The sequence below is a fragment of the Vicugna pacos genome, chromosome 16 (genome assembly GCF_048564905.1).
Source record: "Vicugna pacos chromosome 16, VicPac4, whole genome shotgun sequence".
NCBI classification, from domain to species: domain Eukaryota; kingdom Metazoa; phylum Chordata; class Mammalia; order Artiodactyla; family Camelidae; genus Vicugna; species Vicugna pacos.
This window is the reverse complement of record NC_133002.1, coordinates 5,846,268-5,872,853: the sequence shown is the minus strand read 5'-3', so window position 1 is coordinate 5,872,853 and position 26,586 is coordinate 5,846,268. Positions and strand designations below refer to the sequence as shown.

Genomic DNA, 26,586 nt, shown 5'->3' with positions numbered 1-26,586 from the left:
CCCAGAGACTGAGTTAGCATGGTAAGACTGCTGCTCTGCCAAGGAGCTGCAACCCACAGCTCCTGGTACCTCTGAGGGTGTGCATCAGGGCTCTCCCTGGGAATGCTGAAAGATAATAGAAGCTGGAATTAACTCTGTTCTATGGAGCAATGCTGGTAATAGCTGGAAAACAAGCAGAAAGTCCCCTTTTTTACCCTTCTGACTTCCCCTGGGCGGAACTACGTAAGTTTGCATAGTCTTAGCCCTGTTGTCACAGAGCAGAGCATAAAAGGGTGGACTTGGAGCTGGGAGACACTAGGTAAATAACCTCAACAGTGAATACCGTGCATCACTTACAAAGAAAACTGAAGCTGAACACGGTTATTTGGTGAAGATTTGGAATTTAAACCCAGGCCTGTGCTGTTTCCATTACTATCTAATCTAAACCAGCACCGTTATTGTGTGCGTATCACTGAGGAAAAACAAAATATTGCCAATTAAATAAAGCACACCATTCATTGTGAGACATATGCCAATTTCAGAGATTTTAAAAAGCTAAAAAAAAGAGGGGCATCTTAAGATCTGTGAAATGTGGTTTATTATGCTGCCTTGTAAATAATTTGTTTTTGGTGTCTTTTGGGGGGAAGAAAAGGTCTATGGGATACCCAAGTAAAACATTTAGTAGACAGTTAAAAATGTGAAGTTATAGCTCATAAGAAAGATGGACGCTAGACATACAAAGGGGAAGGTCATCTGTGTTGGAATCATGGTCCAGAAACAGCTTTGCTGTTTTTTTCAGTTGAAACAGCCTCTTTGAGTCTATTATTTATACCATCTCATTTTATTCTGTCCTTTGCCTATCTCTTTGTGATGACATCTGCTGGTAAACCTTAATGTTGTCTTTTATTATTCAGGAACATTTAAATTTTTTTCCTTAAATATCCCAAGCAAAGATCATTTTCTCCTCTCTTGTCTATTTAAAGAGTGTGTGGTCTGCCAGCCTGCGCTCTTCACAAGGGTGCAGTTGGAAGTGCTGTTATAAGCCTGGTGGTGGAAAGCAGGTCTCCAGGGAGATAGATGGTGTGAGGAAATCCTATCTATAGACTTCTATGATTTCTCTGTTTTTATAGGTCCAGCATGTCTGGCTTGCACCTAGTAAAGCAAGGTCGAGACCGAAAGAAAGTAGACTCACAGCGAGATTTCACTGTAGCTTCTCCAGCAGAATTTGTTACTCGTTTTGGTGGAAATAAAGTGATTGAGAAGGTAAGTTGTAACCTGCTAAGTTATTTTTTCAAAAGTACACGAGATTTAATGCCTAGATGTGCTGTCTAGATTTGCTCAAAATGGATTATTTAGATTGAATTTCTGAGACTTTGTGCAGAATTATCCTTTCTGTCTCCCTAGCATCCTATTAAATGATGTCACAATTTCCTGTAACATGTACTTACCACAGATAATGCAGTTATAACTAAGGAAGAAGATGAACCAGTGCCCGTAAAGTTTTTCTTAGAAACATCTTGTGGTTTTATAGGGTTTTGCTGCACTGATCTGAGAGGGTATGAGAAATTGATTAGCTTGTAGGGTGGTAGTGAGGAGGTAATATGTCATAACACTGAATTTAGAGCTAAAGGAGTAGAGTTTCGGAACAAAAGGCTTAAACAGTTTCATACCCTGTGACTTACTGGCTTCCACCAGGAATCTGAGATATTTAGGGGAAATGTACTATGTGAAATATTTGAAGAGATTACAGGTATTTTGCAATGTTGTGAGTAATTCTGTGTCACTTTTATCCATTATCTAAACCATGTCGGAGCTGAGAGGATGACTTGGCTGAAATAGCTTGCTGTGATTAAAGGATTAAAGGATAGAGACCTACATTCCCACTCCCTAAAAGTGTGGCTCCAGCAGTGTGCTTCCGTTAGTCTTCCAATAAAGATAGATTGCATGTCTCCTAACCTATGTTATCCTCAGGGTCATGACTGCAAGACAGATCAGGAGAGGAAAGGTTTGTTTAACAGAGAGAGTCTCAGGGTCATTGCTCCTCTACTGTTTCTCTTGTGACCATTCTGAGGCCATCTCCACAGTTATAAGGCATTTGGATTTCAGCGTTCTGGAGAGAGGTGGTGGTTGGTACAGGTGTTCTTACACACGTCCAGGGCTCTGCTGTAGTGGAGAATAGTGTGTGACACTACACTTAGCCTTCCCCCAGCCTTATTTATATCCAACATCCCTCTGAAGTTTGTTTCTTCTCTTCCCTAATAATAGGTATTGGAGAATAATTCACAAACTTAAAAGATTTGAGTAACTGATTTTTCCCTTCAAGTAATGAAGTTAGAAAGAAGTAAGTTTTAGCTGGCACATATTAAAGTATTGCTTAGCTAAAATCTTAAAATATCCCCTGATCATGTGAGAGCTGGTTCCTAACTGCTTAGACAAGTAATACAAATTCCTAGTTGAAACTCTTGGCTTTTCAGAGAAAGATCTTTAAAAAAAAATGGTTTCATCTCTTTTCCTCCATCTTCGCCTGCTTTCTCTACTTTTCTAACTCCCGTGCCCACCCCCCTCCCTTCTCAGGTTCTCATTGCTAACAATGGAATTGCAGCAGTGAAATGCATGCGATCTATCCGCCGGTGGTCTTATGAAATGTTTCGAAACGAACGTGCAATCCGATTTGTTGTCATGGTCACACCTGAAGACCTGAAAGCCAATGCAGGTGAGTTATGAACATTAAGAGAACCTCACCCTCGATCATAGGATGTTGAATAGCACAGCCTTTAAGTAGGAGAGCATTAACTCAGGGGGATTCCCAAACCTAACAATTTTTCTTTTAAAAAGTGTGCAATAACAGGCACGGACAAAGATTTGTGCTTTGTTTAACCTCAACACAGACCCCTGTGTTTCAAGTAAAAATAGGTAGAAGTTTAACCAAAGTGTTGATTTGGGTTTTCAGCTGTATGTCTTTTCAGTGTTTCAGTATTTGCTAAGCTGCGGGCTTTAGCAAAATGTGTAAGTAGAAAGGTTTGGAAAGAAATGCTGTTTGCCTTATGAGCTACATTGAATTGTAGGGAATCTTAGGGTTAAGATTCTTTTCTCCCTCTCCCTGGGCAAGAGACCTCTTGGGACCCAAGTGGGTTTCACTCTGCAGGCTCTTGTGCGCATTCTCCCTACTTCTATGGTCCTCCGTCTGAGAGTTACACGTGAAGATTATTGGTGTCGCTGAGAGGTTGTGGCTAGTCCTTCCTCTCCATACTTTTTATTGCTAAAGTATCATCTCTAAGATGAGTATCCACAGATAACATTAGCTTTTTGAAGAGCTATCTTTTTGTACCTATTTTGTTCTTTATATGTGCTCTCTATATTGAGACGATGATGTTAAGACTATTCCCAAGGAGTAAGGGTTATTATATTATCTTTAGAAATGCAGAAGGCACCAGTTTATTACAAAGCAGATGTTATTAGGTGAAATCATTTAGATTGACCCTTTGACATCTCTGAGCCGCAGTTTTGTATCTGTAAAATGAAAATCACATCTGTTTCACTGGCTAGTTGTAAAGATGAAATTGTCTATAATAAATGTGAACTACCTTGCATGATTTCTTTTTCACTGTCTGTTTCTACCTGGTACTCCTATTTATTCACTTATTCATTCATTCACTCAATGAACATGGAGACCCACAGTTTAATCAGATGTGATCATCTTGCTCTAGGAAACAAATAATTTCAATACAATGAGTTAAGCGCTATAATAGAAATGTGCACAGGACACTGAGAGAACACAGAGATGAAACATCTTAACTCTGTCCCCTGCTCTTGGATTAAGGGTAAAGAGGTGTGAACAGAGTTAAGAGAAAGCTTTCTGAAAGAGGTTATGCCTAGCTAAGAATGACTAAGAGTTAGGAAAGCAATTTGGGGGAAGACAAGGGTGTTACAGGCAGAAAGAACAGTATATGCAAATGTTTGGAGGTGTGACACAATGTTTTTGGATGAGAAAAGGAGAAGGAGGGCAGTAACTAAAGAGAGGTTCAGGGTCAAGAGGATTTTTATTTTTCAGAATGGAAGAGACTTGGGAATGTTTATACTCGGAGAGGAAGAAGCCGAGGGCGGGGTTGGGGGTAGCAGGACACAAAAGAGCTACAGGAGATGGAAGGGGATGGGGTCAGGAGCACAAGTGGACAAAAATATGCGTATCTTTTGGTTAAGAAATTCTATCTCCTATTATTTATTCTGAGGAACATAAATGAGTAACAGGGGCAGATATATTCATACAGGGATATTCACTGCAGTGTTATTTAAAATAATGAGAAATGGGGAATAACTGAAGTGTCCAGCACTACATTACGTAAAATGTATCACACCAATTCTGTGAAATTGCCACACTGCCATTAAAAGATTTTGTGGAATAACATTTATTGGTCTGAGAATGCATTCTGACAGACTGTTCCACTATCTATTACTATGTAACAGTATTACCACAAATTTAGCAGCTGAAAACAGCAGACGTTTATTATCTCCTGGTTTCTGTAGGTCAGGACTCGGCTTAGCTGGGTCCTTTCCTTCAGGTTATCACAAGGCTGCCATCAGTTTTCAGCGGGGCCGCAGCCTCATCTGAGGCTCCATGTGGGATGGATCTGCTTTGAAGCTCACGTGGTGGTTAGCAGCACTGGGTTTCCTGTGGGCTGGCAGACCGAGGGCCTGAAGGTGTGACTGACTGTTGGCTAGAGACTACTCTTGGCTCCTTGTCATGCAGGCCATCCCACAATGACTGCCTGCTACCCACAGCCAGCCAGGGAAAGTATCCCAGTAAGATGGGTTCGCATTCTTCCATGATGTTGGTATGGAAGTAATGTCTCCTCATTCTCTTGGCTAAATGCAAGTCCTAGATCGTGCCCACACCCAAGGAGAGGAGATTACTTAAGATAGGAATACCTAGAGACTTGGGATCGTGAGGACAGACACATAGATAACTTAGAAGAGTTAATTGTTAATATGAGGAGAGGACTTCATCCTCTGAGACTGGAGGGGAACAGGCAAAATTGTCAGGTTAGGGGATGGTAAGGATGGTAATAATTGACTAGTTGCATATTTTTATTTCGTGATAGTTATTGGAAAAATTGGAGAGGTGGATGATTAGTGAAATTCACAGTGAAAAAAATTGAGTATTCTTTTGAGAGGAGCTTTCTTATTTATGAATATATTCTATATTTTTCTTTTTCTTTTTTAGTTTTTGAAAGTTTTTGGTGTTTTTTGTGAATATATTCTAGAATAGTGTCTTTAGGTAGTAGTTGTAACTGTGGGAACTAAGAGATGGTAGAGAAACACAAGGTATATAATTAGGATGAACTTTATTTCCCCTACTTCCCAGGGCGGCTTCTTTTCTTTAATGTCTATAATGATAATAGAAGATTGATTGGTATAGAGCTTTGAACTGTTGTTGGTTGATGACAGCAGTATCTTTGCAGACTGAGTGTGTGTGTGTGTGTAGGTGTGTGTTTAGGATGTAGGTCAGCAATTAAAGTAACTTTTTTCCTGTGTCTGGGTCCACTGAACTACAGTAAAGACCAAATCACAGTAGAAAAGTTAGATAGATTTGACTACATAAAAGTTTCTATTTAGCAAATAAAAAAAGAAAGAGAAACAGTTAAAGACAAATGATAATCTAGAAAAACATGACAACAACAATGAGTTTCTACCTATAATATGAGCAAAAGACAGCCTTCAGAAGAAAAGGAACAAAGCGTGAATAGACAGTCCATAAAAAAAGAATTTAGAAGGAACAGTAAACATGTGAAAAGAGATTTCAATTCCAGTGATAATGAAAGAAATGCAAACCAAAGCAATAATAGATTGGGATTTTTTTTTAATTTATAAGGCTGGCATCATTTGAAAGATTGATAATACCGTGTAGGTGAGAGTATAGGCAGTTTGACACTCACATTGCTAGTGAGAGTCTAAAGTGGCTTGATTAACATAGAAAAATATCTACAATATATTAAATTGGTTAACAGTTTATGGTTTCTAATATACTCAAACATGAACTGATTATCTCTGAGGGGTGGGACAATGGGTGATTTTGACTTTTAAAAATCAGTACGTATTATTATATCCTGATACATTTTCTAAAATTTTTTTAAAAATCTTTTTTTTGGCACAGGGGGATTAGGTTTATTTATTTATTTATTTTTAATGGAGGTACTAGGGATTGAACCCAGGACCTTGTGCACGTTAAGCATGTACTCTACCACTGAGCCATAACCCTCCCCTCCTATTTTCTCAGTTTTTTAATAATCAACATGCTTTCCCTCATAATCAAAGAGAACAGTAAACCTGCTTTTTTTTTTTTTAACAAACTGTAGGGCCCTGTGTATTACTTTGAGTGGAGTTTTTAAAGAGGGACTTAAAATCTTTAAAGATTAAGAACAAGAGATGAGACGTTAATAAACATGGTGGAGATGGACCTTGAGCAAGTTATTTAACTGCTCCAAGCCATAATTTCCTGTAAACTGGGTGCTATTAATACCTATTATATATAGGATTGTTGAGGATTAAATGAAATCATGTACAGAGAGTGCTTAGTACTGTCCCTGCATGTTGTAGCTGCCCTGGTACAACTGTTGCCAGACAAGGAAGAGAGAAACGTTAGGTGACAGATTTGAAAGGGAATAGGAGGGGGAAAAAACAAGAAGGGAAATAATATATCTTCTTAAAGTGTCTTTCAAATACCTAGTGTCCCCAGCATTCCAGAAAAACCCTTTTCAAGAATTTCAGGGCTCCTATAACTAACCTTCCCTGTTTAGCCAGTCTACAAACCTTCCAAACTCTACTGTTTCCTCATTCTGTCCCAGCTTCATACTAGGAAAAGGGCTTTCTCAGAATATAGTGCAAGTTAAAGATAAAAGATGTCACAGACTTTTTCTCAGAACAGAATAATTGTAATGGGCCTCTAAGTGACAGTCAAATTATTCTTGGTATGGGGATCATAAGGACCCTTCAGAAAGGTCATATAGTGAAATGTTTGAGAACTGCTGTTTTAGTATAAGAGCTTCCTAACTGTGAGATGAACACATTTTAGTGCCTGTGACCTAACAAAGATCCTCCAAATAAAGAATCCTGGAAATACCCCATTAATGCAGTTTGTCTTGTGGCTACGTACGATGGCACCTGTCCTTTACGTAGATTTGCTCTGCAGTTACATTTCTGAAAATAAAGCGTGTGTTCTCTGTTAATTTGCTTTTGTTTTCAGAATACATTAAGATGGCAGATCACTATGTGCCAGTGCCAGGAGGACCAAACAACAACAACTATGCAAATGTGGAATTAATTCTTGATATCGCTAAAAGGATCCCTGTACAAGTAAGAGATGCCAGCGTCTCCCCGAAAGCCAAATTCAGCCATTCTGCAGTTGGACACAGGGGGATAGCCAGTGAAGAACTTTTAGTTTTATATAAAGCATCTTTGTTGAAAATTGATAAAAAGCCTTTATATGGGATATAACAGACAGAAAAAGGGAAGATGGAAGGAACGGAATGAGTCAACATAAAGTAAACGTAGTACAAACAGGAGGTTTGTACGAGATCATGGGTTCAGAGATCGTGTGTTCTATCTAGTTCACCTTTCAAACCTCCTAATCAGTAAAAGTTGCCTGTTTCCCAATGGAATATTCTTAGTCTAGAATTCAGTGGTGTCGAATTAGGTTGTTTCTTCCCTATCATGTTGTGTTAGGAAGTTTAGGGTAAGTGTGTTAAAACCCAAAGAGAAAAAAACTTGAGATTTGTATGGCAGTACAACCACTAGGTACAAGGTGGAGTCAGGTGGCCAGAGTAATTCATTCTGTGAAAGAAAACCAGTGTTTCTAGAAAAGACTTTATAAGTCTAGTTGAAAGGCTATTGAATTGAGTTTCCTAAAGAGCGACAATACTAGCTGAATCTTAATATCAATTTCAACTTGTTTTCGACCTCTTCGGAGGTTTTACCACAATGGACCGCTTATTGTTTGCTCTGTAAAAACTTTGCCAAGAATCAGGCATCGAAGCTGAATTAAGCATTAGGCTGCTGTGGTGCTGTTGTACCTCACAGAGTAGGGCCAGTGTTGGCAGAGAGTCGTAAAGTTTATCATGTTCTTTTTAGTATGAATTTTAAGAATGAATCGTATTGTGTTCCCTTGTAGGCAGTGTGGGCTGGCTGGGGTCATGCTTCCGAGAATCCCAAGCTCCCAGAACTTCTTTTGAAAAATGGCATCGCCTTCATGGGTAAGCCTTTCTGACATACTGTTCCCTGTCTTTCTGTTTCTCTCTGTCATTTTGACCCATATTTCACTCTGTAGTCTGCTTTTCTTCTGTTTAGTATGCACTGGGCTCTTTTTTTTTTTTTTTTTTAATCAGTCAGCAACTCCCAGAGTAACCCTCTCCATCTCTTTTTCTTTTTTTTCCCCCTTCATAATTTCTACACTCTGCATCTTGACTGTGTTTTCTGTCCCTGGGTTCTTTTCTATGAGATTCGGAGGAGGCTCTGATTTTCAAAACATTGGCCTTTAAAAACTTTGCCATTAGCCTTTAGAAAACGTGTGGAGAAAGGGCCCATTTTTATATAGAAAAGATAACCAAATACTTAGGATGTCCTTGCAGTGTCCCTTAAATATGAATCAGTACCTTCACATGTAAGCATGTAGGTTATATTTCTATAAGTGAGAGCTATTTCTTCTAACTTTTTTGCTCTCCTATATAGACAGAAAAATCGAGATTATATGGCTCAAAGTGTTTATGTCTCTGTCTCAGAGACCTTCCACAATGTTGATGTGCTTTGTAAAGATAAATCTTCCTTTTGGGTTTGCCTAAGACCAAAGAGAGTGTAATATTTCAGACTTGAACCCCAAAACTTTATTGCCCTTATTGGTTTAAAAAAAAAAAAAGACTTTGTTAATCTGGTAAAGTTGGATCATGAAGGATGATAAAATCAGAGTTAGATTTATCAGGGATTTAATTCAGCATATATTTATACGTATTGAATTATCACTGTGTACAAACATTTACTACATTAGGTTCTATAAAGGGTACAAAGATGAGTCAAAACATAGTGGTCCCCATAATCAAGTTTCTGATGTCTGTGATATGTGGTGTAGGGGACACAAAGCAAATATAAAAATAATTATATAGAAGACAAAATACATGTGACAGACATGAAGCCCAAAACGTTACAGTCAGGGTTCTATTCTTGTTTTGTTTTTAGGTCCTCCAAGCCAGGCCATGTGGGCTTTGGGGGATAAGATTGCGTCTTCCATAGTGGCTCAAACTGCAGGTATCCCGACGCTTCCATGGAGTGGCAGTGGTAAGAAATTATTTCTGGTTTGTATCTTAAAGTGCACAAAAGCTCAGTAAGGTATTTGGAACTATAACTCGAGGCTTAAGCTTGCTTTAAAATGTATCAGATATTTGACAAGAAATAGAATCCAAGTTGATGAATGGTGTTTTGTATCTCCTGGCTTAATTGATACACCTGTGATTTTATCTTGTCTTAGGAATGCAAATTTTGTACCAGGTGTATAGGTGCTAAATTGTGATGTAGATGATCTTGGGACTCAAGTTGGAGAAACTCTGAGAAAACTCATGTGGTTCTGTGGATTCAGATATGCTCTGGGTAGGCTAGAATCTTCTTCAGAGATGGACTTCTTAGATGGAATAGGCCTTTGAACCTACCTGGAAGGTGACTGGTATCACTAAGAAAAACCTAAAACCCACCTACTCAGCTGTTTGCCTGGCAGTGTTTTCTTGACGTTAACCCACAATCTACCAATGATTTGTTTTGCCTGTTTAATACCATTCAACCTCTCATTTGCCCTTGTTGGAGAAAATGAGGTCAATAACCAACCTTTCTTCCAGGCATGCAGAAGGATAAATTTTTTCTAAAAATGATTTATTCTTGACAAATCCCTTAAAGAGTGCCATGTGAATTGTTATAGCTGATAATAATATGAGCTTGTGTAGTTTTTAGTACTCAAGCCCAGTGAGCAGACGTACACTAAAACCTCTTCCAAATGGGAACTACCATTGTCTTGAGTCTGAACAGATTTGAACCCTTATTACTCTGGCTCTCCAGGGGAATTGCAATATCCTCTCCAGACCTGCTGGGTCAAACAGTTTCAAATAAAAGGTTGAATTTGTTCTTGTTTGAATGGAGAGGCTATACCATTCCCCTTGTGGCTGAGTACAGGGTCATTCAGGGAGTATGGAATCATGACTCTGCTGAGGCCAATAAAACCATCACTTCCATTTCCAAGGGCTCATAAAGATTGAATTATTTCTCAGACCTCTGGCCCTGGAGCAGGCCTGAACACACAAATCGAAGGTATTTTGCCTGCTGAGTTTCTGTGAGAAGTCTGATGGGGTTTTTGTTTTTGTTTTTTTGTCTTGTGTATCTTTGCATTGTTTTTAAGTTGCAGCCTATTAGCTCTCTTGGCTTTTGCCAGCACCGGAACTCACGTGGCCAGGTCTTACAATAGCTAAATCCTGTTAACCCCAAGGACTGGTTGGGGTTTTATGGTATCTTTCTTTTTCCCACCTACTCTTAATTTTGGATAAATATGGGAGCATTTTAGAGAAGGTATTAAGCAGAAAACTGACAGGAACAGAAACTCTGATAGCTGCTTTTAAGTCACTGTTATCTATTGCAGGTCTTTGTGTGGACTGGCATGAAAGTGACTTTTCCAAACGTATATTAAATGTTCCTCAGGAACTATATGAAAAAGGTTACGTGAAGGATGTGGATGATGGAATGAAGGTAGGTTACTAACTCTAGAAAGTGGTGTTTTTCACCAGACCAATTATAGTCACAAATAATGGGGATTTGGAGCCTGGTTCATAATATATACCCATGATGGCATTAGGGTTGTAAGACCAGGAGGTATAGTTTATAGAATGAGGGAGTGACCTATGTTTAACAACAGTAATTTAAATTTGTTTTCAAGCAAGCTGCTCACCTGGACAGAACATTTCTTAGGTGGTTAAATCAGAGCTTTAAGGAGGTACTGATTCTGTTCTCCACCATATGTGTGTGTGTGTGTGTGAGAGAGAGAGAGAGAGAGTGAGATGGGGTGGAGTGGGGGAGGGGTGGGCAAACAACACTTTTTCTTCTGCTTGAGTTCAGAACCAAGAGGCCAGGCAGATAGAGATCAAAGTGTCAGCTTTATTATGGATAGAGATGCTGGTGAAATGATTTAAGTGTGTAGCAACAACCAGATTTGTAAACTGAGCATCAGAGTTAAATGGCCTCACTCCCTCGTTACTGGTGGTGCCGAATAACCACAGACCTCCCTCTACCGAAACAGAACTTCGGCCACTCAGTTTATTGTATGGCTAAGAGCTAACGAAGAGCACATGTTCTTTGCAGTGGGCTGATCCCAGAGGGGGAAAAGGCTGAACTATAGGTGCTGTTTCTCACTCCAAACTGACCAATCACAGAATTCACTATTTTTCCCTTGGGGAGGAGTGAGGGAGGGAGCTGATAGAGTCTGAAAGTATTAATCTAATTATCATCCATCTATGTAGAGACATGAACTGAAGCAAAAAGAGATCTTCTCTCCAAGATTAACTTTTCTTTCTTTAATAGTTCTCTCCAGTTTGTTCCGCTTTCACTTTTTAGCTAGTTGGAAGTGTCAGTTTTGCCTCCAGGTAGACGATGAAAGAAGCTGTGTTTTGGAAAAATACACTGCACATGTCTGACTTGTATGCAGTAATTTAAGAGGAACACTGAATTCTCAGCTAATTTTGCTCTGTTGTTTGCATTTCAAGTTAAGCATCGTGTAATCTGCTTAATAAGCAGAATTAATATTTCTAATTGAATTGCTGATGCTATATTCTGTTTGTTATAATTTTCAGAAGAGTAGAAGTCCTTTGTAGGGAATTAGCTGTTTTTCTTATCAATTAAAATTCCTTTTTTTCCCCTGGTTATAAACGTAAAATTTTCTGGTACAAAATTTGGAAAGTCAGAAGAGAGATGATAAAACCACCCATAAACCCACCATTCAGATATAAATCCTGTGAACATATTCATGTATTTTCTTCCAGCCTTTTTGATTCATAGGTCATATAATGATTATTTATAGATTTCAATAATTATAGTTATGATGATAATTATAAAATTAGGGTCTTACTATATACATTGTTTAGTAATCCCAGGCTTTTTTCTACTTAACATTATATATAAGCATTTTCCTCATGGTATTAAAATTCTTATGAAGTACTTTAAATGGATGACCTGGGCCTAGAGCTTTCATATATTTTTAAAAGGCCTGCCTTTTTCTTACATCTTGAGTACCCTATTTTTTTAAAGTTTTTCCCACGTTTGCAGCTATTTCTTCAGTCATTTACCACCCAGTGACTGAATTCATCATGCTAATTCTGTTTATAAGCATAGAAGTGAGTAGTTGAGAGGATTTTAGGAGGGATGGAACTGTGAGTGAAAGATTTTCTTGCCTAGTCTACCGACAAAAATTAAAGTTTGAAATGGTCTTTTTCTGGTGACAAAGTTTTGGATATTGTTATAATGTAAACCACAAAAGACTAGAACGTTTTGACAAAAGAATAACTCAGGTATTTTAAACTTTTCCCTGATTTATTTTTTGCATTAACTACAGTATGAACATCTTCCATATCATTACATGTAAAGGCTACATCATTGCTTTTAGTAATTGCATAGTATTCTAGTAAATAGTTATACCTTGATTCAACTAGCTCCTTACTTCGCAGATATATAATTAATTATTCAAAATGTTTTGGGATCATCACCTGATCATTATAAAATACTGTAAATGTGAAAAGCATATTGAGAGCATGTGTTGAAAATTAGTTTTCTGACTACTTTTATTAATATTTTGATATCTTACTATTTTTATCTTTACAAAAAGTCAAGTGAGAAAAAATTTCTGGATGTGGGAGAATCCTGATTCATTCAGCTTTGTATGTTGTCAGAAGCTATACTGAGACCAGCAGTTTACATTAAGTGAACTATTTTTTTTGGTCTTCTTTAATGAAAATTATGGGTAATATGTGAACATCTGCACATTATGAGAAATTCTAATAATACAGAAATATGTACAGTAAAAAGTAAAAGTTTATATCCACTCATCTTCCTTTTATAAATCACCACTGGTGGATATTCTGGACTTCTTTTTTGTACTTACATATGTGGGTATATGAATGCATATATAACTATACATAAACACATAGTTTCATTTTGATTTTGACCTATATGAGATTATTTTAGATTGAATCATACAAAATTGCCAATATGTAACCATTATTTACCTACAAAAAAATGCAGTTTCCTTTGGTTCAACCTGATACTACAAATGTTATTTTGTTACTTTTTTTTCACCTAATAGTATATCTTTAAGATCTACTTTACTACATATAGACCCCACAAATGACAGTGTTTTTAAGGGGACAAAATGCCAGTTTTCTCCTTCCCTACTAATACCATTCTTACTTCCATTTTTCCTTTTTTCTCTTTCTTCTTAAAGGCAGCAGAGGAAGTTGGGTATCCAGTAATGATCAAGGCCTCAGAAGGAGGAGGAGGGAAGGGAATCAGAAAAGTCAACAACGCCGATGACTTCCCTAACCTCTTCAGACAGGTGGAGTAAAAGTTGTCATTACTTATTTGAACTAACGTGTATATCAGAGATATGTGGATTTAACTCACACTGCAATTTGAATGTCCAGAAAATATTTAATTTTTTGTGTATAATCTAGTCTTTCTCTTTAGCCTATACCTGCTTATTAGCAGGGAAAGAAGTATTAATGAAATGTCCAGTTTAAGATTTTATTCATTTAGGTAATTCAAGCAGTAGATTGATTCTCTCCTATATAAAATTGCGCAGTTTCTCAGATAGCTCTTCCCAATATGGTGTGTGTGGCTCATAGGACCTCGTAGTGCCAAGGAAGAGTCAATACCTTTCTACATTTCTGCACCCCAGTCCTGCTGGCATTGTATATTAAGTATGTGGTGTGGCTGATTCCTGATCTGGATGCTCCTGCCTTGCTCAGGCTCCCTGATAACCGACGCTGCCTCACTTCAATTCAACTTGGCTGCAGGCTCCTGAGTTTCTGTCGTATGTCCTGTCCCATCTCCCCTGCTGGCCCAGCAGTCCATACTGTAGCCTGCGCTGCATGGCCACCATACCCTGTCACAGGGATCCTGTGGCAAGCCCAGGTTCTAGGAGAACTGAGGGTGGCTCAGGAAAGCTAAACCTAGGGTCCCTCTCTGCCTGACCCTCTGATTTGTAGCCAAGTTGATGTGGCCATACTACAAGTTGGTTATGGAGGTTCAAGAAATTATTTCTTTTCAGGATCTTACTGAAAGAATCGAGAGACAAGAGTCTGTTTTTCCCGCCCTCAGAGTTACCCTCACATATTTGACTCACCTCTTTTTCTCCTAACAATACCCAGAAAAAGAAGAGTCAGAAAAAGGAAAATTCAGACACTTTCTGGCCTTTTCACTTTTCTAGCTTCCCACTTTTTCTTATTTTTCTGAGCATCTTTTACTTTGTATCATCTTTTACCTTAGCCATCTTTTATTTGCCCTCTCTTTTTAAAAAGTCATTCAGCATGAAACTTCTTGCTTCATTGTCATGGGCTAAAGAGAAAAACTGTATGAGCTGAAGTCTTCCATGATTTAATATACTAGACAAAGAAAGTGATAAAGATATTGTTTTGCTGCATTATCCTGTTTTGAGTGTCAGCATTTGAATATTATCTGTCATTTTCTTTACATTCCTTCTGTAATAATTCTAATTTCATAAGTGGATCAGTGCCTCGTGTGGTCTAAAGAAAAGGCCTTTTGCTCTTAGAAGCAGAAGAAGCATGTTAATTTTTAAAATTTTAACTCCTTTAGATATTTCAAAACTACTTATTACTATGGAATCAAGTAGTTGAAGAATCTAAACACTAAGATTGGGAAGTTTTTATGTAGAAGTCCTTAAGTTCCAATAATGATTAACTAAATAACGCAAATGAGTCCTCCCACTGAGAACAAACTAGAAAAGGTGGACCAAATTTTTTTTTTTTATCTGTTTTAAGGCATTAGAGATCTTTCAAGGCAGTGAAGAATTTTAGGGCTAAGGTATAGAAGAAGAATGAAATCCAGAGAAGTGAGCCCAGTGTTTGAGGCCATTTTTTTCCTAGAGATATCCTTTAGTTTGAGAAGAAGCAGTTGAAAAGTTGATTAGATTTTTCAACAGCCTTATAAGACTAAAAAGACAAAACTTAGACTTTAGAGTTTGCTAAGGAGATGCCCTGGGAAACCTCCCACATTCTAGATTGGGATCTTGAAGGAGTAAGAATGAACTGGAAATAGAACAGCTCTCAAAAGGACTCAATCCCAGCTTCAAAATGCTCGACCCTTGATTCAAACAAGGTATTGTAGAGTTGCTAGTTTCCCTGGCCACCAGCAAGAAGAAAATATAAATTCTCTCCAGAGAACGGTTAACATCCGGAACCTCAACTTATTTCTATTAATTTTTCAAATACGGTATCAAGCAGTCAATTAAAAATAAGCAGGCATATCAGATTATATGGTTGAAAATCAACAAAAATAAAAGTCAATAGAAACAGACCCACAGAGTGTTTAGATATGGATCTATTAGACAAGGATTTTAAATGTATTCACGAAAGTTAAAGACAAGATGGAGAATTTAGGTAGAAAACTGCAAACTATAAAGAAGAAAGAAATGAAGAGTCTTGAACTGAAAATGCAATAACTAAAGTTAAGTCAATAGAGGAGTTAATAGCACATTAGATGAAAATGAAGAGAGAATTAGTGACTGGAAGATAGATCAGAAGAGAGTTCAGACTGGAGCATGAAGAGACAAATAGGATGAAAAATATAGAAAAGAGCATGTCAGAGATTATTTGCAAAGATGACCATGATAACTCTTCCCATCCCTATACACACCACTTTTGTATGATTTTCCTTCCTCTCATTAAGAGATAGAGTCTTTTTTCCCTCCCTTTGAATTTTGCTTGGCCATGTGACTTGTGTTGGCCAGTATAATGTGGCAGAAATGGTGTACAAGTTTTGAAGCCAACGCTGCAAATTGTCTTGTAGTTTCTGCCCTTGCCCTCTTGGAATGAGCCTCAGAATTGCCTTGTGAAGAGCCCAGTATAGCCTTCTGGAAAAAGGGAGGCCACATAAAGCAGAAATGAATTGTCCCAGTTGAGGCTTCCTAGATCTGACAGCCCGCACCGCCTTTGAGACAAGAGAGTGAGGCTGTATTAGACCATCCAACCCCAGTCAAGTTGCCAGATGATTAACTGCACAAGTGGCTCCCAGCCAGGATTAACAAATGAACTGCCCAGCTGAGCCCAGCTCAGATTGCAGTGAGCAAATAAAATAAAATGGTCTGTGTCCTAAGTCACTACATTTTTGTTTTGTTAGGCATAAATGCATAACTGACACAGAAATTGACACCTAAAGGTGTGATACTGACTTCTCTAACAAAAAAAAAGAGTAAAATATGTTACATTGGCTTTGAGACTGGCTCATAGGTGGCAGCTAGAAAAATGGCAAAGAGATTGTTAGTGAAGGTTGGAGGAATGGTGAACAGCCATTTAGTGGAGACTGGAAGGGCAGTGAGGAAATCACAGAGTCTGGAAAAAGGGTAACCCATGTTCTGTGATGATGGAACAATTACTGGAGGTAACTTATAAAGTAGAGACTGTGCTTAATGAACTTGTAGATCTAGTTAAGGAGATCTGTTTAGATAAAATGTTTAAAGTGTCTATTGAATGCTTTTGCTTGCTTTTGCCAAGGAAAAGAGATGAACTAAAGGAGGTGTTTCAAAATGATTTGAAAATAGAACTGTTTCTCATTCTCAGTCTCTCCAGCTGACGAAAGAGTTTCAAAGTGAAAAATGACTTCAGAATAAAGGGCAAATCAAGAATGCCTGGAAAATCCTTTAAAACCTCAGAAATATTTAAGACATTACCTGGTAGATTACTCTTTCACCTAGAATATAAGGGCTTCTAAGAATTTGAAGGGTGTTGTCTCACAGCAGCCTGCCATGCCCAAAGTTTAGTGAGGTCTGTGCAGAAAAGTTATGGATATGTTTTGGGGGCAAGCAGTGAATTTCCAATATGATTCGTAGAAAACCCACAAAGTTTTCAAGAGACTTGTATTGATAAATGCACCAAGGGGCCTAAAAGGGACAGAGACGGTTCAAACTTCAAAGAGGCTTCTGGGCCCTCAATTTTCTATGAATAGGAAGCAGACTGGGAAATTTATTCAGCTGTAAACATTAGTCATTTTTAATAATAAGAGAGATTTTTCAAAGTGTGGAGCCAGGAGCCCAGAGGGCAGAGCTCAGTGCAGAAGGGAGCCATGGATTAGGAGACCACTCTCAGGGAGCAGAACAAGACACTGGAAAAAACAAAATAACCAATGAAAAAATTTAATGCCCCTGGAGTAAGGGAACCTGACAACATCTGCCCATCTGGATTTTAGAATTGTTGTGGACCAGTGACTGCTCTGTGCCTCCCATCTTCTCTTCTTTGAACTGGAATATCTTTTACAGTTATCTTCTCCACATCTCATCATTAAATGTTGGGGGTGTTGGGGGCAGATAACTTGTCTTTTTAGTTCCCAGATGTTTGGATCAAGAGCACCTGGGGAGCTACACCCAAGGAGTCTCTTTTGCTTATGGACATGACTCATGAGAAAATGGATGTCAAGCCTGATGCCATGATTGGATGACTTTGGGGTTCTTGGGAGGGGGTGAGTCTATTTTGCATGTGGGAGGTATGTGAATTATTGTGGCCAGAGGGTGCACCATAGTAGATTGTTTGTAGGGATGGCCACAATAACTCCTCCTGTCCTTGTATGTATATCCCTTTGCGATGTGAATTTGCCTTTCCTCTCCTTAAGAGGTGGCGTCTCTTTTCCCACCCTTGAATCTTAGCTGGCCTTGTGGCTTGCTTAGACCATTAGAATGTAGCCAAAATGGTGTTGTGTAAGTTCTAGAGCCTAGAGCCTTTGAAGCCTTGCACCTTCTGACCTTACCCTCTTCTTGGAATGCTGCACTGAGGAAGCCTGGTTGAACCTACTGGAGGATGAGAGGCCACATACAATGGAGATGAGCTGCTCCCATCAAGGCTCTGTGGACCTCCCAGCAAATAGTCAGCACAAGTCACCAGACATTTGAGTGAGACTATTCAGCCCTACTCAAGCTGCTAAATGATGTTATGTGCATGAATGACTGCAGGCAGGACCAGAAGAACTGCCCAGAGAAGCACAGCACCATGAGCAAATAAAATGGTTGATGTTCTAAGCAAGTTGCTAAGTTTTGCAGTGACTTGTTACATAGCAAAAAAGCAAACAAACAAACAAACAAACAAAAAAAAAACAAGAAAGTGATCTAACGTCTTGTACTTTAAGTCTCAGAGAAGAGAAAATGGAGCAGAAGCAATATTTGATGAAATCATGGAGCAGAAGCAATATTTGAAGACATAATGGCTACGAGTTTTCCTGAACTGATAAAAGATGCCAAGCAAAGGTTATAGAAAAACACAATGAGCCCCATAAGGAGAAGTACAGAGAAAACTACCTCTAAGCTTATCAGAGTAAATCTGCCACTCCACTCCCTGAGAAGAGAGAGAAAAATCTGAAAGCAGCTGGGAAAAAAGTTTACTTTCAAAGGAGTGACAGTAAGACTGATAGCTGACATCTCAGTAGAAACAGTGGAAACCAGAAAACATTGGGATTTGTTTATCGTGCTGAAAGAAAATGATTTTGCTAGTGTAGAATTCTGTATCTAATGACAATACACTTCAAAACTGAAGATGAAAGTCCTCTGACTATAGCAATACTCTGTATAACGCAATGTGAACCAGGACGGTATCTAGTCTGGAGTAGGTCGTGCATTTAACTGTTTGAAACTGATAGCAGTATTTTGCCCTTTTGTGGAATTTGTGTGTGTGTGTGTGTGTGTGTTTTCAAAATATTTTGTTCTTTACCCTTGTAACACATAGGATGTTCATGTTTTCATATTCATCAATTAATTTTAGCTTTATAACTAAGGATGCAGTATCTTCAAAACAGGTGAGGGCATGAACTTTATTTTATTTATTTTTGTGTTTCTAATGATTAGCATGGTCCCTGACACTTCTAGGCATCTGCCTGTTGAAATTGAGGCAGCTTATCAAGATAGAAAAAGTACTTGACCACTTAAGAATTTGTTCTATTTCCTCTCCTTATATAGGTTCAAGCAGAAGTCCCTGGGTCTCCTATCTTTGTGATGAGACTAGCCAAACAGTCTCGTCATCTGGAGGTGCAGATCTTAGCAGATCAGTATGGCAACGCTATCTCCTTGTTTGGTCGGGATTGCTCTGTGCAGCGCAGGCATCAGAAGATTATCGAAGAGGCACCTGCTGCAATTGCTACTCCAGCAGTATTTGAACATATGGAACAGGTGTGTATATGGAGAGCTCTAATTTTTGGTTTCCTACACAGAACTGCTGTTTACTTGATTCACATGCCACCCTGAGGACAGTGGGATTTCAAACAGTGACTATAACCTTTTCCCAGAGGAAGAACAAAATAAAAATGCTACTGTTCTCCTCAACCAGAGATGCCAGCGAACCCTTCAAACTCTAAATTGGTTAACACTTTTGAGAAAAATCAGTGTACTATTTTGAGGAGGGACAAAGAAGAGGAATGTTTGGGGTTTTCAATCTCACTGTTTGTTTCTTTAACGAGTTCATGATAAGCAGGTAGTTCCATTTTCTAGACTGATTATCATGGAGTCTTCAGATGAATTTATTCAGGTCCATTATCTCTTAAAAGGTCCTCTAAGTATCTTTGAAGTTTATACATTCTGTGTTTGTATATAGAGAAGACTCTCTCGGCAGTCTTGCCAGGTCCCTTGAAAATAGTTGTAGTTTTTGAGTATGAACTTGGTCTTTTCTGGAACCTTGACTCAGTCTTCATCTTACTGGAGGTAAATTTTCCTTCCTTCTTTTTCTCTTGGAGTCCAAAGAAGCTAAATATATGGTCGTTTGTGTTTGAAGTTTAATTTCTATATATGTGTGTGTTAAGATTTATTCTTCAATTGCTGTAACAAAGAGGCCTCCAAATACAGTGGTTTAAACAGGTATGAGTTCTATTTCTCTCTCACATGGTAGTTCAGAGATGAACTGGTGCCAGGAACCCAGGTTTATTGCTTTGCTATTTACTAGGAGAGGAGTCAGCAAACTACAGCTCGCAGGCCAAATCCAACCTGCCAGCTATTTTTGTAAATAGAATTTTCTTGAAACACAGCATTCAACTTACTTATCTATGGCTGCCTTATCACTGCAGTGACAAAGTTGAGTAGTTGTGACAGAGACTACATGGCCTATAAAGCTGAAAATTACACTACTGTCTGCCCTTTACTGAAAAAAAGTTTGCCAAGCCTTATCCTCGGGTATCATCATCTTCACGGTTAAAGCTGGCCCACAAGAATATGTTCACCTTATAGCCTGTGGGAGGGGGAAGAGAGGACATGGGAGACAAGCATATAAAAATATGATCTAGAAGTCACACATCATATTACTTCTGCTCACTTTCCCCTGGACAGAATTCAGTTATGCAATCACACCTGGCTGCCAGGGGTGTCAGGCAGGAATTGTAGTCACTAATGAAGTGGCTGTTGACTCAGCTGAAGTTCAGGAGACTCTATCACTAAATGGATGAAGCAAAGAAAAATTACTGGAGGGCATTTGGCAATCTGTGCCTCAGCCTGCTCCTCTGGCTACCCATTGTTCTTTCACACCCTTTTTCTCACTCCTAGAACATACTTAGGCTTTCCCCAGAGAAGACAGCCCAAAGTCCCGTCCAGTTCCTGGGTTCAATCAAAAGTCCCAGATCTCTAGGTAATGTACGGCCCTCTCTGCTAAATGTGCATCTGGCTTTTCAAGGACCAGTGACATAAAATACAAGTTACATACCCCTTGTGCTTCTTCCTTTCTCCATAAGCAGTGGTGGCATAGGAACAGGGTAACTCCCATTTGGAACAAAGAAGAATGTAAATTAGATGGCAATCATCGGTCCACAGCTGTTACCAAATTCTTCTAGGCAAGAATTGTAGTGATTTCCTGCCAGGTAGGAGAGTAATTCCTCAGTAATTCCTCTGGCTGCCCCTGGTTCTGCTCTCTGGAAGTAAATTCTTTGCCCGGTATCCCTCAAGGCACCCTTAAGGCTTTGTCCTCAGGGAGGTTCTTCCTTGTTCAGTCTTCTCTGTGACTCCGCTTCCTTTGGCAGAGCTGTCACAGCGCACTTCCTGCTGGTGTGGGATTGGCACCATGAAGATTGCTATGATTATCAATCATAGGTTTTGAGAGCCAGGTTTGTGGTTTGTTTACAAATACAATTCCTTCAAAACTTAGTATGTTTCTGGGCTCTTTACTTCTAGTCAGCTTCAGGTAGGAGTAACCATACCCAAGATTTCTGGACGTAGTTACATTTCCTCTTTTGTTTACTGCCTACTGTGTTTGGTCTGTCTCTTTCTCTCCTCATGTCAGTATTGGCTCCCTTGAGGCCAGCTGAAACCACTGCAGGCCCCTTGATTTAATTTTTGACACTGAGTTGCTTCAGGGTAAGAATCTAATCTTCTGGTTTGTGGAGGTTCAAAAGCATTTGTTTTTTTTCACATTCTGACTTTTTCTAACCATTTTTCCTATGGCTTAGTTGGTATTTTTGGCTGCGTTCTGAGATATTACAGGAGACAGTTTACCAAATGTTTTGTTATGCCTAACAAGGAGGCCACCAGCTTTCCAGTCTGCAGTATCTGTTTCTTTGATAGCCACTACCCTATTGTTAAGCCAGCATCACAATCTTTAATTTTTTTTAAATAGCATCCTACCTAAATGTAATAGTTTCTGTATTGATTATGGTACAGGTTAAGATATTGTAATAAAGGGATCCAAAAAATAGAACCACCCACATAAGATAGAAGTTTATTTTACCTTCTCATCGTAATCTGAAGTGAGCTCTCCAGAGCCACTAGGATCCATGAGGCCTTCTTGGGATTCAAGTTCTTTCTGTTTTGTGTTGCCATTCTTAGTAATTCTCATCTATGAGAATTTCACCTGTATGGTGAAACAGGCTTGTACTGTCAGGACCATGTTCCAAACCATAGAAGGAGAAAAGCCAGGAATAGAGAATAAGCAGTTCCATTTCAAAGCATGATTCAGGGATTATGCATATCACTTACCAATGCTGACATTGCCTTGATTAAAACTTAGTCACTTGCTGTATGAGGGGTTGGGAAAATCTAGTCTCTAGCTGGACAGCTGTTTCTGGGAAAAACACCAGAAATACTAGAAACAAGGGTCCAATGAAGCATCTGCCATAGTGTTACTTTGCCTGCATGTGCATATGCCTGATAGGGCGGGGTTGCCTGTGACCCCAAGTGAAAAACACTCTTTTCACTCAGCTTTGAATTGAGTTTGTCATCCAGGTCCAGGAATCCTGTATAATAATCAGAGAGAGTGAAATTTACTCTCCTGTGGCCAAAAGCCTTTGGTGGCTCTTAGAAATTGGCTATTTGAGAGGGAGAAGCTTTAAATAAGCAGTGGTGGCCCATCAGTTGGACAAGGTGAGATACTCAATGCTGGTTTGTCTTTCTTCTTTGAGTGTGCGGTGAAACTTGCCAAAATGGTCGGCTATGTGAGCGCTGGGACTGTGGAGTACCTCTACAGCCAGGATGGCAGCTTCTACTTTCTGGAGCTGAACCCTCGGCTCCAGGTGGAGCACCCTTGTACAGAGATGGTGGCTGATGTCAACCTCCCCGCAGCACAGCTCCAGGTGAGTCACCCTGATCTTGGCTCAAAGAGTTGTCTAGCGAAGTTTGGAACGTCAGAGATGCCTGCAAAACTGGTTCAACCAGTGTCTGATAAGAGAAAAGCACCTCCTATCTAAGTCTCACTTAATGTTCATCTCTTGTGCTTTGTGGCTTGTGATATGTAGGTTGATTTTCCTGATCTGGGACAAATTTAGGAATATTATTATTTTTCAGCCAGACACATCTGAGATAAACTTATATTTTAGAAAGCGTCTTCAAAAATAATAATGCTTTACTCAGTTGTTTTAATTATAGGAAGCCTTTCAACTTCGTAGTTGTCCTCTGCTCCTTTTTACCAGTGTTCTGAATTGAAGCAGTTGCACGTTAGTGTGGTCGTTGAGGTTTTTCCTGGCAAAAGGGTAGAAGCACACATTTATTTTTATAATATTTAAAGTGCTGGCTGTCAATATTATTGTCTCCATTCAGCCCAGGAAACATGCTATCGGAAGCAGTAATAGCTAATGATGAAGGTTGGTATTATTTGTAAATAGCACATTCTTTGCCTGCACTGGGAACCCCTTCTGGTCCGCAGTGGTCCCTATTTAGGAACTCAGTAAATAACGATTTATATACTTTCTCCAGTGGTTTGTGGAGACAATTATGAAGTAATTACAACATAGTTAGGACTTTTTAGCTATCTGAACTTCTTGGCTAGCTACTGACACTGGCTCTTCCCTTTGGATGTCTTCATTCTGATCCATCAAGGGAGAAATGACAGAGGGGAAACTCATGTCTATTACATTAGGGATTCAGGGACTTTTTAAGGGAGTGGAAAGTACTTAGCAACCTGCATGTGTTTTGTTTCCAGTAACTTGGAGCTGTTTATTCAATGATTGTAAAATGCAGGCTATAAAAATAGTCTGTTTTAGGTAGTGACTACTAAAATGAAACACCTTATAGGTAATCTGATAGCCTCCACATTTTAAGGAAGGTAACTGTGAAAAATGAGTGATGTGTGTTTTATTACCTTTCAGATTGCCATGGGGATCCCTCTGTACAGAATCAAGGATATCCGTATGATGTATGGGGTATCTCCCTGGGGCGATGCTCCCATTGATTTTGAAAATTCTGCTCATGTTCCTTGTCCAAGGGGCCATGTTATTGCCGCTCGGATCACTAGTGAAAATCCAGATGAGGTAACCCATCACTCAAAAGGTTTACACTTTTTTTCCCCTGTGAACTTTAATATTAAGATGCTATCTGAGCATATATCTGAAATATCTTGGGATTTCCTCTGGAGAGGGAAATTGATAGAGGCTTCATCAGAGCAGATAAGTAAATGATCACTGTCCCACTGGTCATTTAGTCCTACTTTTGTTACCGTGGAGTCCTCAGTGGGTCTGTAGCACTGGACATTGACTCGTAAGCCTTTATGATTTTTTTACACCCTTTCTGCTTTTTGCGTATGATTACACAGAGCCTAAACGGTGACTATGTAAATATTCTCTTCCTTGGAAAATATAAAATATCATCTCCCATATTCTTCATTCTCTAACAGGGTTTTAAGCCCAGCTCAGGAACAGTTCAGGAACTGAATTTCCGCAGCAATAAGAACGTTTGGGGTTATTTCAGTGTTGCTGCTGCAGGGGGACTTCATGAATTTGCTGATTCTCAGTTTGGTCACTGCTTTTCCTGGGGAGAAAACCGAGAGGAAGCAATTTCGTGAGTATAATAGCATTTGATTGCATTTCAAAAACAAACTTGTGCTGATCTTCAGTGAAGGTGTGAGCATGGGAATGGGAATCATTATCTGGTACAAAAGCACTAATGTTTCTAATATGGACAGCTTTTTTGAAGAATGTATCTTTAATTGTATTTGCATTCGTGTTGTGTTAAATTATGCAGTATTTGGCAGATGTTTTTCTGTTTGTTGCTCTGAGCCTATTCAAGTATTTCTACTTTCAAATATTTTTGATAAATATAAAATTGATTGATTTAAAGATAACTTATTTTTCTATAGAAATAGTATTGTTATTGCGGGGAGGTTGATTCTTGACCAAGAGTTGTCATCATATAAATCATAGATAAGATCTCTTATTTGTCATCAAAATAAAGGTATAGCTGTAAATGTCCTTTAGTCATTTAAAATAATAAAATGAAACTGCTTTTTACGTGAAAAGGCCATAAGGGAACTGTCCATATTGCTTATATGAGAGACCTCAGTGTACTATGAAATATACACATAGCTTATACAAACATGACTAGTATATTGTAAGTATTAGTTAATATTCTATTGAACATAAATATTAAATATTTACTAGCAGTTTTGCTTGCCTAAAAAGTAGGGCCCTCGGAGGTAATTTTGACAGGTTAGATATTTTAGACTATCCAAAATTCATCTAGTTCTTTCTGTTTTTTAATTGTCTATTTCCTTGGACCAATTCCTTTGCCCTTTGAACTGTACACGTAGAATATGTAATCAATAAGTATTTATTAATAATGTTGGTTTTTAATAGTGTTTCCAGAAATTGGGGCGTCTCAATTTTTCCCTATTTTGTCCTCTGCAATTCTTCCTATTTATTTAAAATTATAAGTGGAGTTTTCAGAATTAAAACGATGCTACCAGAAAAACCATATGGTATAAAGTTGCCCCCTTTTTTTTTTCTTTCTTTCACAGCCATACCCTACTTTGCCAAAGTGGAGAAGAGTTACACTCACTAGAGCTTGCAAGTTGGTGGCTGTCCAACTAGTCACAGCCACAGATGTGTTTTGATTGGCTTGGCGTATAGAGTGTTAGTTCTCATAAATCGCCAATATTTAAAAACTGGGGGATTGAAATAAATAATATATGGACTTCTCTTAAAAAAATGGGATGATGATAACAGTGGTTTTATATTCCACTTGGCAAAAATTAACTGAAGCTTTGTGATGTTGCTTCTTTTGGAGGAAACCTGAGCTCTCCAGTTCACATGGCCCCCATCCAGTTTGCCTCACTCATTTACATTCCCAGAGTGGCCTCTATTGGTATTTAGATTTCCGGATTGGCAGGCCACCGAATATTTTCTACAGAACATGTCTTATGACCTGGTCCCAAAGCCTCCTTCCTTACTTCCTGACTCTCTCTGTACGTTTCTCTACAGTGTAAAGCCACCAGGTCAACTTTTAGCATGTTAAAATTATGCTCTCTACAATAAGCTTGCTTCTTGACACCATGCCATAGTTCATTCTTCAGCCCAGAGTTTGTTTCTTCTTTTTTTCATGACATTAGGTCTATATTCTTCAACTTGGTGTTCCTATTCTCCAGAATAGCCCCTGCCCATATTTCCTGCATTATTTCTTGTAGATCATAATCTAAATGCCATGAGAACAGGACCATGTCTGATTTGTTGCTGCTTATCTGTTTTGTGTATAGTAGATTGTATTTGCTAATCCCATACTCCTAATTATCCCTTCCCCTTCCCTTTCCCCTTTGGTAATCCTAAATTTGTTTTCTATGTCAGATCCCACATCCTCTATGAAACCATAGGGAGGTGGATTTTTTCCCTTCTTAGAACCTCTCCAGCACTTTGCTTATATCTCTTTTATCTCTTTTCTGGTATTTATGATATTCTGTCATATATGTTTAAAGTGATTATTGTATCTACACTCTCTCTCCCTTATGCGTCTAGTATGTGTCTTGAGTCTGTGTCTTGCATAGTAAGTATTTGTTGAAGTAAGGACCTGCCCTCTGCAGGATAGACACTTGGTGGAAATACGCAGGAAAAAACCACAGCATTTGAAATTTTGTTAAAATTCGATCATTTAAC

At 38.7% G+C, this 26,586-nt stretch overlaps 1 protein-coding gene across 6 annotated transcripts in view; it reads left to right on the top strand.

Moving 5' to 3' along the window:
* ACACA (acetyl-CoA carboxylase alpha) overlaps window positions 1-26,586 on the top strand; it is a 222,571-nt gene that overhangs the window by 50,663 nt on the left and 145,322 nt on the right. For all 6 annotated transcript variants that reach the window (XM_072940295.1, XM_072940294.1, XM_072940296.1 and 3 more), the window contains 11 exons: window positions 1,110-1,242; window positions 2,554-2,692; window positions 7,220-7,329; window positions 8,144-8,225; window positions 9,202-9,300; window positions 10,643-10,749; window positions 13,490-13,600; window positions 19,220-19,429; window positions 22,633-22,803; window positions 23,815-23,976; window positions 24,339-24,502. In XM_072940295.1, coding sequence (XP_072796396.1) covers window positions 1,110-1,242; window positions 2,554-2,692; window positions 7,220-7,329; window positions 8,144-8,225; window positions 9,202-9,300; window positions 10,643-10,749; window positions 13,490-13,600; window positions 19,220-19,429; window positions 22,633-22,803; window positions 23,815-23,976; window positions 24,339-24,502 — 1,488 coding nt within the window. The remainder of the gene's footprint in view (window positions 1-1,109; window positions 1,243-2,553; window positions 2,693-7,219; window positions 7,330-8,143; window positions 8,226-9,201; window positions 9,301-10,642; window positions 10,750-13,489; window positions 13,601-19,219; window positions 19,430-22,632; window positions 22,804-23,814; window positions 23,977-24,338; window positions 24,503-26,586) is intronic.